At 39.3% G+C, this 16,708-nt stretch overlaps 1 protein-coding gene across 13 annotated transcripts in view; it reads left to right on the top strand.

The window, feature by feature from the left end:
• The window catches only part of INVS (inversin), a 160,609-nt gene that overhangs the window by 141,402 nt on the left and 2,499 nt on the right, over window positions 1–16,708 (top strand). For 7 of the 13 annotated variants that reach the window (XM_021066607.1, XM_021066606.1, XM_021066600.1 and 4 more), the window contains 3 exons: window positions 11,790–12,133; window positions 12,776–13,005; window positions 13,694–13,765. In XM_021066607.1, the coding sequence (XP_020922266.1) occupies window positions 11,790–12,133; window positions 12,776–13,005; window positions 13,694–13,765 (646 nt within the window). The remainder of the gene's footprint in view (window positions 1–11,789; window positions 12,134–12,775; window positions 13,006–13,693; window positions 13,766–16,708) is intronic. The other 6 variants (XR_002336995.1, XM_021066620.1, XM_021066660.1 and 3 more) reach the window with 1 other exon arrangement.

Below are 16,708 nucleotides of genomic sequence, written 5' to 3' on the forward strand. Positions count from 1 at the left end.
TGTTTACTTTTTTAAATTTCCATTACTCTAGGATATGGATTCAAAAAGATACTGCTTCAATTTATATCAAAGAGTGTCCTATCTATGTTTTTGCGTATGGTGTTAGAAAATGTTCTAATTTAATTCTTTTATATGTAGCTGTTCAGTTTTCCCAGCAGCACTTACTGAAGAGAGTATCTTTTCCTCACTGTCTATTCTTGCCTTCTTTGTCACAGATTAGTTGACCATAAGTGTGTGGGTTTATCTCTGTGCTTTGTATCCTGTTCTACTGATCTGTATTTCTGGTTTTGTGCCCATATCATCCTGTTTTGATGACTGTAGCTTTGTAGTATAGTCTGAAGTCAGGGAGCCTGATTCCTCCAGTTCCATTTTTCTTTTTCAAGATTGCTTTGGCTATTTGAGGTCTTTTTTGTTTATATACAAATTTAAATTTTTTTGGTTCTAGTTCTGTGAAAAATGCCATTGGTAATTTGATAGGGATTGCATCAAATCTGTAGATTGCCTTGGGTAGTAGAGTCATTTTGATAATATTGATTCTTCCAATACAAGAACATGGTATAGTCTTCCATTTGTCTGTGTTATCTTCAGTTCCTTTCAACAGTTTCATATAGCTTTCAGAGTTCAGGTCTTTTGCCTTCTAGGTATTTTATTTTCTTTTATACAATGGTAAGTGGGATTGTTTCCTTAATTTCTCTTTCTGATATTTCATAGTATATAGAAATGCAAGAGATTTTTTGTGTTATTTTTGTATCCTGCAATTTGATAGAGTTCATTGATGAGCTTTAGTCATTTCCTGATAGTTAGTGTCTTTGAGATTTTCTACATATAGCCTCGTGTCATCTGCAAACAGTGACAATTTTATTTCTTTTTTTTTTTTTTTTTTGTCTTTTTGTCTTTTTGCTATTTCTTTGGGCCACTCCCACAGCATATGGAGGTTCCCAGGCTAGTGGTTGAATCGGAGCTGCAGCCACCGGCCTATGCCAGAGCCACAGCAATGCTGGATCTGAGCTGCATCTGCAACCTACACCACAGCTCACGGCAATGCCAGATCATTAACCCACTGAGCAAGGGCAGGGACCAAACCCGCAACCTCGTGGTTCCTAGTCGGATTCATTAACCACTGTGCCATGACAGGAACTCCTGTTTCTTCTTTTTCAATCTGGATTCCTTTTATTTCGTGATTGTCATGTTGAATAAAAGTGGCATGAGTGGACATTCTTGTCTTGTTCCTGATCTGAGCAAAATGCTTTCAGCTTTCCACCATTGAGTATGATGTTAGCTGTTCAGTTTGTTATGTATGGCCATTACTATGGTGAGGTAGGTTCCCTCTCTTCCCACTTTCTGGAGAGTTTTTATCATAAATGTTGAATTTTATCAAAATCTTTTTCCTCCATCTATGGAGGAAACCATATGGTTTTTATTCTTCATTTTGTTAATGTGGTGTATCACACTGGCTGATATGTGGATATTGAAAAATTCTTGCATCCCTGGGATAACTTCCACTTGATAATGGGTGTATGATCCTTTTAATATGTTGTTGGATTTTGTTTGGTAGTATTTTGTTTAGGAGTTTTGGTCTATGTTCATCAGTGATATTGGCCTAAAGTTTTCTCTTTTGTGGCATCTCTCTCTGGTTTTGGTATCAGGGTGTGTTCCTTGGGAGTGTTCCTTCATCTGCAGTTTTTTTGCAATAATTTGAGAACGGTAGGTGTTAACTCTTATCTAAATGTTTGATAGAAAGTGCCTATGAAGCCACCGGGTCCTGGACTTTTGTTTGTCCTGAGTTTTTTTAAATCACAGATTCAATTTTGATACTTGTGATTGGTCTGTTCATATTTTCTATTTCTTCCTGATTCAATCTTGGGAGATTATATCTTTCTAAAAACTTTGTCCATTTCTCCTAGGTTGTCTATTTTATTGGCATATAGTTGTTTTTAGCAATATTTTATGATCTTTTGTATTTCTCTAGTGTCAGGTGTAACTTCTTTTTTATTTCTAATTTTATTGATTTGGACCCTCTTTTTTTTTTGTGAATCTGGCTAAATTTTTATCAATATTGCTTATCTTTTCAAGGAATCACCTTTTAGTTTCACTCATATTTTCTATTTTTGTAGTCTTTATTTCATTTATTTCTGCTCTAAGCTTTATTTATTTCCTTCTCCTAACTTAGGGTTTTGTTTGTTCTTCTTTCTCTAGTTGCTTTGGGTGTAAGTTTAGGTTGTTTGAGATTTTTATTGTTTCCTAAATTAAGCTTATATTGCTATAAACTTCCCTCTTAGAACTGCTTTTGCTGCATGCCATAGGTTTTAGTGCTTTCATTTTCTCTAGGTTTTTTTTTTTTAATTTCCTCTTTGATTTCTTCTTATCCACTGGTTGCTGAGTAGGAGATTGTTTAGTTTCCACATGTTTGAGTTTTTTGCATTTCTCTCTTAGTTGATTTCTTTTTTGGTCATACCCATGATTCCTGGGCCAGGGATCAAACCTGCACCACAGCAGCAACCCAAGCCGCTACAGTAACAGTGCAGGATCCTTAATCCTTTTAACCACAAGAGAACTCTATGTAGTTGATTTCTAATCTCATATCGTTGTAATCAGAAAAGATCCTTGATATGATTCCAATTTTTAAAAATTTACTGAGCCTTGTCCTGTGGCCTAGCATATGCTCTATCCTGGAGAATGTTCCATGTGTACTTGAAAACAATCTGTATTCTGTTGCTTTCAGATGGAATGCTCTGTAGATACTAATTAAATTCATCCTGTATAATGTGTAATTTAAAGCCTGTGTTTCCTTATTGATTTCATGTCTGGATCATCTGTCTGTTGATGTAAGTGGGGTGTTAAAGTCCCCTACTAGTATAGTGTTACTACCATTTTCTCCTTTTATGTCTATTAAAATTTGCCTTGTGTATATTGGTGGTGCTACATTGGGTGCATATATATTTATAGTTGTTATATCTTCTTGGATTGGTTCATCAATATTATGGAGTGTCCTTTGTCTCATGTAACAGTCTTTTTTTTTTAAGGCTGTACCTGCAGCCTGGAAGTTCCCAGGCTAGGGGTCCAATCAGAGCTGCAGCTGCTGGCCTGTGCCACAGCCACAGAAACACCAGATCCAACCTGCATCTGTGACCCACGCTGCAGCTGTGGCAATGCTGGATCTCCAAACCATTGAGTGAGGCCAGGGATTGAACCTGCATCCTCATGGATACTAGTCGGGTTCTTAACCTGCTGAGCCACCAGAGGGAACTCCCATAACAGTCTTTGCTTTAAAGTCTATTTTGTCTGACATGAGTAGTGCTACTCCATATTTCTTTTGATTTCCATTTTCATGGAATAACTTTTCCCATCACCTCACTTTCAGTCTGTATTTGTCTCCAGATCTGAAATGGGTCTCTCAGAGAGCAAATATACAGGTCTTGTTTAGTATTCATTCAGCAGTCTGTGTCTTTTGGTTGGAGCATTTTCTCTGTTTACATTTAAGGTAATTATTGATATGTACTTATTGACATTTTCTTAACTGTTTTAGATTTATTTTTGTAGGTGCTTTTTCTTCCTTTCCTCTTTAGTTCTCTTTCCTTGTGATTTGATGACAACTTTAGTGTGTCATGTTGGAATTTCCCTTTCTTATTTATGCATGTATCTGTTATAGATTTTTGGTTTGCAGTTACCGTGAGATTTTGATATAGCAGTCTCTCTCTATATATGATTGTTTTAAGTTACTGATCTCTAAACTTCAAATGCATTTCAAATATCTTGCATTTTTACTCTCCTGCTTTCACAATTACTGGTTTTGATATCATATTTATATGTAGATGATTTCCTACCTTTATTGTGTGTTTGCCTTTACTAGTGAGTTCTCCTTTTTTTTTTCTTTTCTTTTTTTTTTTTTTTTTTTTTTTTTTTTTTTTTTTTTTTTTTTTTGGTCTTTTTTAGGGCCGCACCTGCAGCGTATGTTAGGTCCCAGGCTAGGGGTTGAATCAGAGCTGTATTTGCTGACCTACAGCACAGCCGCAGCACCATCTGATCTGAGCTGTGTCTGTGACCTACACCACAGCTCATGGCAACACCAGATCCTTAACCCACTGAGTGAGGCCAGAGGTCAAACCTGTGTCCTCATGGATGCTAGTCAGATTTGTTTCTGCTGAGCCACAATGGGAACTCTGAGTTTTGCCATTTTGTAATTTCATCTCCAAATGTGGCCTTTTCTTTTCCACCTAGAAAAGTTTCTGTAGGATTTGTTGTAAAGCTGGCTTGGTGGTGCCAAATTATTTTATTTTTTGCTTGTCTGTAAAGCTTTTGATTTTTCTGTCAAATCTCAACAAGAGCTTTGCTGGGTAGAATATTCTTGGTTATAGGTTTTTCCCTTTCATCAGTTAAATATATTGTGCCATATCCTTCTGAAATGCAGTTTCTGCTGAAAAATCAGGTGATAACCTTATGGGGATTCCCTTATATATTTTTTGCTTTTCCCTTGTAGCTTTTAATTTATCTTGAATTTTTGTCAATTTGATTACTATGTTTCTCAGCATGTTCATCCTTGGGTTAATCCTGTTTGGGACTCTCTTCACTTCCTGGACTTGGGTGAATGTTTCCTTTTCCATGTTAGTGAAGTTTTCAGCAATTATCTATTCAAATATATTTCTGGGCCATTTCTCTCTTCTCTTTTGGAGATACCTGTAATACAAATGTTGGTGTGTTTGACATTATCTCAGAGGTCTCTTAAACTGCCTTCATTTCTTTTTATTCTTTTTTCTTTATTCTGTTCTGTAGCAGTGATTTCCACCAGTCTATCTTCCAGCTCATTTATCTGTTCATCATCTCATTTATTTTGCTATTGATTCCTTCTAGTGTGTTTTTTCATTTCAGTTATTGTGTTCTTTAGCTCTGTTTGGCTGTTATTTATGTTTTCTAACTCTTGGTTAAAAACTTCTTTTAACTTCTCACTCTATGCACCTGCTCTTTTCCTAAGCCCTTGGTTCATCTTTATGATCATTATTCTGGACTCTTCTCAGGTAGATTGCCTGTCTCTACATCACTTGGTTATTCTACTGGGGTTGTTTCATGTTCCTTCATCTGGAACATATTCCTTTGCCATCTCATTTTGTCTAAATTTCTATTTATATTTTTATGTATGTGGAAGGTTAGTTATGTTTCTCAACCTTGGAGGAGTAGCCCTCCCTAGGGCATGTCCTATGTGTCTCAGAAATATATTCCCTTCTTATAACCCAATAACCAGGGACTAGCTTGGACCCATGGTATATTCTGATCTGTGTTTGTGGACACAGTTCCACAGGCTGATGGATTGTAGTTTTTATCCTTCTGGTGTCTGTCCCCTGGTAAGTGAGGCTGGTCTAAAGGCTTGTGTGGGCTGCCTTCATTGCCTCTCCACTGGTGGGTTGTCCTGGGTCTTGGTCCTCTGGTGGGCAGAGCAGTGGCAAGGGATGTGTCTAGAGGTGGCTGTGGACTCAGATAGTCTTTAGGAAGCCTATCTGCTAATGGGTTGGGCTTTATTTATTTAGGTTGTTTGGCCTTAGGCATCTCAGCATTAGAGCCTGCAGGTTGGTGCCAGATCTTTGTTCCAAAATGGCAGCCTGCAGGAAAGCTCACACTGATAATGTTCCCCAGGACTTTCACTGCCAGAGTCCTTGTCCCAACAGTGAACCCTCTCTCTCCTCAAGAGACCCTCCAAGACAGCAGCCCAGGCTCCTATGGAGTCACTGCTATGCTATGCCCAGTGCACATGAAACTTCATATGCGCCCTCCAAGAGTGGAGTCTCTTTTTTCCAGTACTGTGGAATTCCTGCACTTAAACCCTCTAGCCTTCCAAGCCAAATGCTCTGGGGGCTCTTTCTCCTGATGCCAGACCTACGGGCTGAGGATCCTGTAGATCTGATTCAGGGGCTCTGAATCTCAGATCTCAGTTCATGGGCTCAGAACTCTCATTCCAGTTGCAGAACTTCTGCATTTGTTCTCCAGTTTGTGAGCTACCCACCCAGGGAATAAGGGATTTGTTTATATCATGAGTGTGCCCCTCCAACCATTGGGTTTGTTCATGTCTTTGGATGTAGAATATCTTTTTTAGTAGATTCCAGTCTTTTTTTATCTACAGTTATTCAGCAGTTAGTTGTGATTTTGGTGTGCTTGTGAGAGGAGGTGAGCTCAAGGTCCTTTTACTCCACCATCTTGTCCTGCATGAGTTCTTTATATGTTTTGGATATTAACCTCTTATCAGATACATGGTTTGCAATTTTTTTTTTTTACCATTTATGGGTTGCCTTTTCATTTTGTTGACCAACTCTTTTTCTGTGCATAAGTTTGATTTTAGCCATGCCTATCGCGTGTGGAAGTTTCCAGACCAGGGATAGAACCAGCACCACAGCAGCAACCCAAGACACTGCATTCTTGTTTCCTCTGGCTAGGACTTTCTACACTTTGCTGAATAGGAGTGGTGTAAGAGTAGGTACCCTTCCCTTGTTCCTAATCTTAAGGAAAAGCTTTAATCCTTATGTGATTGAGTATTGTGGGCTTGGCATATGTGGCTTTTATTATGTTAAGATATATTCCTCCCATATTGAATTTAAGGGTTTCTATCATAAAGAGTTGTTGAGTTTTTGAGATGATCATATGAATTTCTTCTTTCATTCTATTAATATGATGTATCACATTGACTTATTTGCATATGTTGAACCATCCTTGTATCCCAGGAATAAATCCTGCTTGATCACGAGGAATGATCCTTTTTAAGTGCTGTCTAATTTGGTTTGCTAGTATTTTGAGAATTTTTACATCTAAATTCATCAGGGATATTGACCTATGATTTTCTTTTTCTGCCTTTGATGTCAGAATGTGACCTCATGAAGTGATTTTGGAAGTGTTCACTCCTCTTCACATTTTTTGAAGTTTGAGAAGGATTGGAATTAATTCTTCTTTAAATGTTCAGTAAAATTCATCAGTAAACTGTCTGGTCCTGGGCTTTTCTTCATTTGGAGATATTAAATTACTGGTTCAATCTTCGTACTCTTTTTTTCCCTTCCTTTTTTTTAAACATTTTTTTTCATTTTAAAGTTTTATTGTAGTTGATTTACAATGTTGTGATAATTTCTGCTGTACAACAAAGTGATTCAGTTATACATATACACACATTGATTCTTTTTCAGATTCTTTTCCAATATAGATTATCACAGAATATTGGGTAGAGTTTCCTGTGCTATACAGCAGGTCCCCATTGGCCAGTCATTCCACATACAATAGTGTGTATGTGTGAAACTACCAGTCCATCCTCCCCACTCCCACCCCCACCCCCACCCCCTGCCAAGCTGTCCTCTTTGGTAACCAACCATAAGTATGTTTTCAGAGTCTGTTCTGCAGGTAAGTTCATTTGTATCCTTTCTTTAGATTTCACATATAAGTGCTATCATATGATACTTCATTCTTCATGAGGCCACATTACCCTGACATCAAAGCCAGAGAATGAAAATCATAGGCCAATATCCCTGATGAATTCAGATGCAAAAATTCTCAAAATACTAGCAAACCAAGTTGGGCAGCACTTAAAAAGGATCATACCTCATGATCAGGCAGGATTTATTCCTGGGATGCATGGATGATTTAACACATGCAAATAAGTCAATGTGATACATTATATTAATAGAATGAAAGAAATTTTATTGGTCTGTTCAGATTTATTTCTTCTGATTATCATGGTAGGTTGGTTGTTTCTAAGAATTTTTCCATTTCCTTTAGGTTGTCTAGTTTGTTGGTATGTACTTGTTCATAGCAGTCTCGTATGATCCTTTGTATTTCTGTGATATTAGTTGCAGGGTTTCATTTTCCATTTATGATTTGTTGACCTGAATCCTGTTGCTTTTTTTCTATTGGTTAGTCTAGTTGTCCATTGGATTATCTTTTCAAAGAAACAACTTAGTTTTTAAATTTTTTATTGTTTTCCTTTTCTCTATTACATTTATTTCTGATTTAATCTTTTTTGTGTTTTTTTTTTCATTTTAGCTGGTGTACAGTGTTCTGTCAATTTTTTTACTGTACAGTAAAGTGACCCAGCCACATATATATATATTCTTTTTCTCACATTATCCTCCATCATGCTCTATCATAAGTGTCTAGATATAGTTCCCAGTGCTGATCTAATCTTTGTTATTTCCTTCCTTCTACTCTGGGCTCAGTTTTGTTTTTCTAATTCCTTAAGGTATACAGTTAGATTTTTTAATCTGAGATCTTTTTGTTTCTTAATATAGGCATTTATTGCTATGAACTTCCCTCAGAATTACTTTTGCTGTATCCCACAAGTTTTGGTAACCCATAAGTTTGGGTAGTCTCCATTTTCACTTATCTCAGGTTGCTTTTTAATTTCTTCTTTGATCCATTGGTTGTTCAGAAGAGTGTTGTTTAATCTCCATGTTTTGCGTTTTTTCCAATTCCCCTCCTATTACTGATTTCCAGCTTAGTGCCATATGATCAGAGAAGACACTTGGTATGGTTTCAGTCTTCTTAAATTTGCTAAGATTTGTTTTGTAGCCTAACATATGATTTATTCTAGAAAACGTTCCATGTGCACTTGAGAAGAATGTATTTTCTGGTTGTCGGATAGACTGTTCTCTATGTGTCTATTAGGTCCATTTGGTCTAGAGTGTTGTTCAAATCTGCTGTTTCATTTTTGATTCTCTGAGTTATTTATCCATTGTTCAGTGTAGAGTATTATAACCCCTAGCTATTACTGTATTGCTATTTATTTCTCCTGTTAGGTCAGGTCATTTTACTTTGTATATTTATGTGCTTTAATATTAAGTGCATAAATATTTACAATCATTATATCTTCTGGATGGTTTGAGCCTTTTATCATTATATAATTACCTTCTTTTTTGTTTTTACCATTTCTAAAGTCTGTTGTGTCTGATATAATTATAGTTAACCTTGTTAACTATAATGGCTACTCCCTCCCTGGTTGGGGGAGCAGCCATTTGCTTGAAATATGTTTATTATTTCAGTCTCCATGTGTGTCTTTAAAGTGAGTCTTTTGTAGACAGCATCATTGGATCTTTTTAAAAAATCTCTTCAGCTCTTCTGTGTCTTGATTGGAAAAATAAATCCATTTACACTTAAAGTAATTATTGATAGGTAAGCACCTACTCTTGCCTTTTTATTAATTGTGTTCTGGCTGTTTTGTTGATCCATTATTCCTTATTTCTTATACTGCTGTCTTTTTGTGTATTTTGATGCCTTTTGTTATCAGTTCACTTTGACTTCTTCATCATGGTGTTTTTGTACAAGCTTTTCTTTTGTGGTTACCATGAGGCTTACATAAACTATTTTAAAATAATATAGAATATTTTAAAATAACATCTGATAACTGGTAACTTATCTTCAATAGCTTTCCTAAATTTTATACTTTGCCCCCCCTCTTTTATTAGGTTATTGATGTTACGCTTTACATATTTCTTACATTGTGTATTGTAGTTATGGTTATTTTTACTACTTTTTTTAACTTTTACACTAGAGTCATATGTGAATTATGCACCATTACCATATTACACAATCACTCTAACTTTGACTATATGTTTACCATTACCTGTGAGTTTTACACTACCTTTTTTTTTTCTTTCTTTCTTTCTTTTTAGGGCAGCACCTGTGGCATATGGAAGTTCCCAGGCTAGGGGTCAGATCAGAGCTACAGCTGCCGGCCACAGCCACAGCCATGTGGGATCCGAGCCACATCTGCAACGTAGACCATAGCATCATGGCAACGCAGGATTCTAACCCAGGGATCAGACCCGCATCCTCAGGGATCCTTGTTGGGTTTGTTAACTGCTGAGCCATGAAGGGAACTCCTACACTACCTTCTTATCAATGATTAATGTCCTTTTACTTCACTTAAAAACTTACTTTAGCCTTGTTTGTAAGGCAGGTGTAGTGGTGATGAACTCCCTCAGCTCTTATTTGTTTGGGAAAGTATCTTTCTTTAATTTCTGAAGGACAACTTTGTTGAGTACAGTATTCTTGGTTGACGGTGTTTTTCTTTTAATGTTTTAAATATATCATCCCATTTTCTTTCCTGAAAATTTCCTATCAAGAAATCTGTTTGTAGTTTTATGGAAGTTCACTTGTATGTAACTTCTCTTTTTTCTTGATGTTGTCAAAATTATTTTTGTTTTTGACTTTTGACTGCTATAATGTGTGACATTGTAGCCCACTTCTGGTTCAACCTATTTGAGGTCTTTTGGTTTTCATGAGTCTGGATGTCCATTTCTCCTCCCAGATTTGGGAAGTTTGCAGCCATTACTTCTTTAAATATACTTTCATCCCTTTCTTTCTCTTCTCCTGGAATTCCAATAATGCAGATACTGTTTATTTTAATTGTGTCCCATTAGTCTCAGTCTTTTTTCATTCTCTTTCTTCTTTTTATTTTTCACCTTATCTGAGTGGATAATTTCAAATAACTGTCTTCTAGGTTACTGATTCTTTCTTCTGCATAATTGTCTTCCTTTGAAGCTTTCTATTGAATTCTTAAGTCATATTTTTCAGCTAGGATTTTCTGTTTGGCCTAAAATGTTTCTTTTTTTTTTTAATGATTTTTATTTTTTCCATCATAGCTGGTTTACAGTGGCCTAAAATGTTTCTATCTCTTTGAGCTTTAATTTTCTTCATCCATTGTTTCCCTATTTTTTTTTCACTTGTCTATGTATTTTTGTAGTTTACTGAACTTCTTTAAGAGAATTCTGAATTCTTTGATAGCTCACAGATCTCCGTTTCTATTGGAGCTTCTTTTAGTTTCCTTTGGTGTCATGTTTACACCCCCACCCCCCTGCCTTTTTTGCTTTGACGGAGATAACTCTTCACCATTCAGCTCAGTTTGGGTTTCTGGATGTGTCTCCTTGTGACATCCTTGGGCAGGTGGGGCTTACTCTCTCTTTTTGGACAGAGCCACTGCCCAAGCTCTGGGGTTGAGGGGTGAACAGGGGCAGAAAGAGGGTGCTGCTGCTGCTAAATGAGAATAGTTGTCTAGGACTGCTGGTTTGATTCCTTGCTCAAGTGAGGCTTTAGGATAGGCTCTTCAGTTGCCTGGGTTCTCTGGTCAGGTTACTATACTTGGCAGTAAGCAAGGCTATGCTTTAGCTTCCCTCCTCTGGTGGGACAGTAGGACAGGCCCCAAGGACCTGCACAGCTCACTGGGGACACAAATCAGGCAAGATAGCACACCAGATTCCCTAGCCAGACACAGCCACCAGTTTTATTCGTAGAGGGTGAAAGCCACGGGCTGTGCTCTCTTTAGGTGCCACTCTAATAAAGGCTGTTGGATGGGTTCCACACTTTGTATGCTCTAGTACAGTTCCCTGGATGGATGGGCTGAAGGCTGTATTCAGCAATGGCAGGGGCTTTGAAGTGCTTTGCCTGCCCAGACAGAGTGGGAGAACTGGTTCTAAGGGTCAAGGATCTTTGTTTATGGTCTTAACTTAAGCTGGCACTGCTCCCCAAGTCCCTTGGCTGAACAGAGTGCTACTCGTTTTGTTTTATGGATGATCAGTTCTCTGCCTACTGTGCAGTTTCTTGAACATTGCTGGCCTACACAGCTTCCCAATGGTGTGGTCCAGCCTTTCTGGTCGGGTAGGGGCCAGGAGCTACACTCAGAAATAACTGGACTGTGACTCAGCTCCCCTGGGCAGGATCAGACTAAACTCCAGGGCCAGCAAGGCTTTTTGTTTAAGGACCTGGATCAAAGAAAACTTGTACACTGCTGGGCTTGCTGGTCATACTGAGCCACTGCCTTGATTCTACAGGTAGGATCTGCCGTGATCCACATGCTGGTTTTTGCAAGACCCTCATCTTCTTCTCTGTTACAACTGGATTTCCAATTAGCCCCACAGAGTCCCCTGCAATCTCCAAGACTGGGATGGAGGCTCCTAAGAAGCAACCCACAATGGTGGTGGAGCTGGATGTCCATTCTGGGATCTCTTTTCCCACTTGAAGAATCACAGGCTCAGGGAAGATCTCCTACTGTGGGCTGTGCCAGCCTGGGGGAGGGGCAGTGCTGTCAGCCTGTGGCTGCTGGCACTCTTACCCTTCTAATATGGTCTGCTTGGTCTCTTCAGCCTCACCCCCATGCTCTAGGATTTTCTCACTGGTATGTTGTCCATGAATAGTTTTTAGCTGTTGTTCCCGTGACAGGGAGCAAAGTCAGGAATGATCTGTGTTACCATTTTGATTATGTCACCTCCACTCGGCCTTTGTCGTTTTCATAATGTCTGCCTCTCAGACTTATTTTCAGGCCTAACCATCGGCAAAGTGCCTGGTATACAGTAGGCCCTGACCAAATGGCTTCTTCCACAGTAGAGCACACCCTCCATTCCTCCTTCCTTTGCCAAATACACAATGCTCCACACACATCTCACACTACTGACATTGCTGCACAAATGCCCACACCTCTGCTCAGGCCAATTCTGCTACCCGGAATGCCTTCTCTGCCTAGCAAGCTCCTACTCATCTCTTAAAACCTAGCACAAATATCAGCCATCTACCTCCTTGCTCTCAGTACTTCTCATACTGTGTATATTTGTTTACACATTGGCCTATCACACTTTCAAGGCAGGGATCTGATTGATTCCTAGTTTAGGAAGTACTGGTGGACAAACACAGAATTCAATATTCAACATACTGCCTCTGAAATTAGGAATGGGGACCTTGCCCAAAAGTTGAGTAAATACTATTCCTCTAGTTGGTTTTCTCAGTACTGTGATCTTGAAATCTCTTCCTCTGCCCCCACCAGCTACCAGCTCAGGAAGCACCTGTCCCATCTTCTGTACATGAAGCAGCTTGGAACCAGAGACATGGATAGATGGAATCGAAACTGCATGGCCTTGATCCTCTATGCTTGGAGGAAGAACTTGGAACTGAAACCCCCAAAGGCCATGGCAGTAAGCAGGACCACCAAGAGTCCACCCAAGGGCAGCTCGGCCACAAAGCTCACCAGGCACTCAGTGCTCAAGCAAATCTACGGTAACTGTCCTTCTGGGACCTTTGTAGTTTACAACAGGCATCCCCAGAGTGTGTCACATCAAAATTTAAAACAGGATTTAATTACACTGAGTAAACTTCCATTCAGGTAGGAACTTTATTACATTTCCAGGCACCAAGAGAATTCTCAGCATCACATTTAGTTCCTCCCTTCCAGCAATTCTGGGCATCTCAACGCAGAAAGCCTTCCAGGCAAGATTGTCTGCTGGGCTTCAGGACTGAAAGCCTCACCATTGCATCCTATCCAGGCCTTAAATTACCCATTTAGAGGACTCCAGGCACAGGCAGACGCTGCATGCTTCACATTGGCCTTCCCTAGGCTTAGATAGTACGGGGTTGCCCATCTGTGGGAATGCCCCAAATCCAAGCACTACTGTAAATACTTATTTAGCAGAATGAACTGCATACTGAAACACTTTCAGCTCTGGAAAGTGCCTGTCCAAATAAACTCAATAGAGAGAACAAGCCTGGCTAGCCCCCCAGTGGCACTTGGGCACTTTTAGAAACAGATCCATGGCCCTGGGCCTGCATAGTTTTTCCATACCCTACCTAATTTATCTTGGCACATACCCACAAGCTCAAGCTTCCACCTCAGTAGGGAATTCAGAATTTGGGTCAGGCCAAAGCTGTCACTGGTCAGAAACAGATGATCAATGTTTGTTGATTTCAGGTTCTCAAGAAGGGAAACTACGTCAACCCACACGATCTTCAAAAGCCCACGCTGTACTGAGTCTCAACTCAGGTAAGGCAGCAACTGCATGGGCAAACTGGGGAGACCACGTAGGGAAATGCTTCCTTTTTTTATCTCCAAGGTAGAAGACATTAGAACAGACTGCCAGGGGATTCCAGTATCATTTGACTTCAGGTATACACATGTTTTTCATCTCCCTTTCTTAGAATTATCAGTGCAGTCAACATCTCTCTCCAGAAGAGGCATGTTATTTTAACAACCAAAAGCTGTTAACATTACTTCCAGTGGAAGCAGTAAATGGTGCCTATAATTGATCACTTTGACATACTTGTTAACACAAAGGAGAGAGAGATACAAACACTGTCATTCTTCAAAGTAATAGCATGGGAGTTCTTGTTTCATTTTGGTTTCACATTAAGATCAGCCATCTCCTTCCCAAAGATGGGAAGAAGTCTCTTGACCACAAATTCTGGCTTTTGCCTTTTATGGTCCCATAAGGAGGTCATTTAATATATAAAACCATGTCCAGCTCAGGCTCAACTCTGCACACTTTCACTCATACAGGAGCAGCTCAGGGAACTTTCTTTTTAGCCACTAGGTAAGTTTTACTTAGGGCTCCTTCATTCATGCCAGCATTAAATTTGGGTGATAAGTTCAGTGCTGTCAGCAGTTAATGCCAGGTCCAGTGTTTCTCATGGGTGGCTATGGCAACACCCTCCCCCCTGTCCCTGATCCACAGTCATCTTGCAGGAACAGGGCACAGCTGGGAAAGTGAACAATGACTGTCAGCGTGAACTTTAACATTCATTTAGTTTTTGACTGAGGCGGGGCGGGGGGGTGATCCTGGAGGTAGGGGGACAGCAATTACTGCCAAAGCTTTAATTAGAGTTGTACAACTATAATACAGGCAGGCTGATCAGGGGTTTGTAGGTGGGGCAATTAGAAACTTTCAAAGGAATCAGGCCCGTAGTTCTATGTAAAAAATAATATACTTGAGGAATTGAATAGTTTCAAAAAGAGAACTGTCAGATAAAACTACTATAAAGAAATAGCATGTAATCAAACATTACAAATTAGAACATTTTTTCATTGTCTTAAAAGTCCAGGACTGTCAAATCTTTAAAAATGAAGGTGTTTAGCAACAGAAAAAGTTTTTTTTTGTTTTTGTTTTTTGTCTTTTTGCCATTTTTTGGGCCGCTCCCACGGCATATGGAGTTTCCCAGGCTAGGGGTCCAATCAGAGCTGTAGCTGCCAGCCTATGCCAGAGCCACAGCAACGTGGGATCCGAGCCGCATCCGCAACCTACACCACAGCTCACAGCAACGCCGGATCGTTTAACCCACTGAGCAAGGGCAGGGATCGAACCCGCAACCTCATGGTTCCTAGTCGGATTTGTTAACCACTGCACCACGACGGGAACTCCAACATAAAAAGTTTTTAGTTAAAGGATCAAATAAACAAACTCAAATAAATACTTAATAGGGCCTCATATGAATAAACTTGTTAGTCCTACATGGGCTTGAAAACGGCCAAGGACTAAAGAGAATCTTTCCATAAACCTGAACTTGGGGGACAAGGTTTTATGAAGCCCATCTACCCACATTAACCATTCATTAATCTGTGAATAAGGCTTCTGGTCAGACAGAGCTGCTAGTTGGTTTAGCTGCAGCCTGTTTTACACAGAACACATGTTTATAAATTTCCATGAAAATGGGAATGATGTGGACATATAAGTTTCTGCAGTGTGGAATCACAGATGCCAATGTGAATCAAGGACAAACCATTAATTTTAGTTTTTACCTTGAATAGAAATGTTAGTTCATCTTTTGCTTTGAGAACTCCATGTGGTTAAGGATCTTTGGATTTTGTTCTACTTAGCTTTAGTAAATTGTTTGGCACACTATAGGGGCTCAAACATTGAGTCAGGATTGTTGCTCCCAACTTCGAATTTGGGGAGAGGCTTTAGCAGTAAACTCTACATACATCCAGGACACAATCACATTCTACCTAGTCTTCTACACCCACCCACACCCACAAAGAACAGCAGCAGAGTAAGGATCAGAGAGCATATATATAATAATGTCTTAAATTTGAGGGACCATCTTTTTCAAAACAAAATTTCCTTTAAAAAATTCCACCCCAATGACTATAAAAACCATAACTTAAGTGATTACTAAAAACTGGTACCCTTCGTATGATACACAGTATCTCTGTCCACCTACAGAGGGGTATGCAGACATTAACTCAAGCTTGACACAGTAAAAGCAGCCACAAACACACCAGAGTTCCAAAACAGTTCACTTTATTGAAGTAATGGTAATAAAATCAGAACTATTTTTTACAACTTTAAAAAAACTACTCACCTTTCAATGTTTGCGTCTTTGCTCCACACAAAGAAGCAACATACAGCATGCCCTCAGCAAGATGTCTTAAATGTTTACGGTCTCAGGAGCCTCATTTATCAAGTGAGAGGGTTAAGCACACCACTAGTTTCCAACTGTAGCATCCTGTAAGTTTGTAATTTCCAAGTCATAAAACTCAAAAAAATCCATTTCAAGTTTGATATGCCCATTAGTCTATCACCTGAATATTCTTCAGAGGAACCTGTTTCCTAGAATGGACTACAGCCAAGTATTAGACACATAGCAAGGTAAAAGATAGGTATATATATGTTTGTGTTATGTTAGAAAGATGCACAGGAAAGCAGTATCATGCCAGTTATTCCAGACTGAAGACCTAGGTTCCCGTCCTAGCTCCTCAAGCACCTGCACCCTTGTGGTCAAGGTTCTTCCTTAAAGAAACAGCAAGTATTGGGAGTTGCTGCTGTGGTGCAGCAGAAACAAATATGACTAGGAACCATGAGGTTGCAGGTTTGGTCCCTGGCCACACTCAGTGGGTTAAGGATCCAGCATTGCCGTGAGCTGTGCTGTAGGTCGCAGACGTGGCTCGGATCTGATGTTGCTATGGCTGTGGTGTAGGCCAGCAGCTGTAGTT

Source organism: Sus scrofa, chromosome 1 (genome assembly GCF_000003025.6).
Source record: "Sus scrofa isolate TJ Tabasco breed Duroc chromosome 1, Sscrofa11.1, whole genome shotgun sequence".
In the NCBI taxonomy this organism is placed as follows: domain Eukaryota; kingdom Metazoa; phylum Chordata; class Mammalia; order Artiodactyla; family Suidae; genus Sus; species Sus scrofa.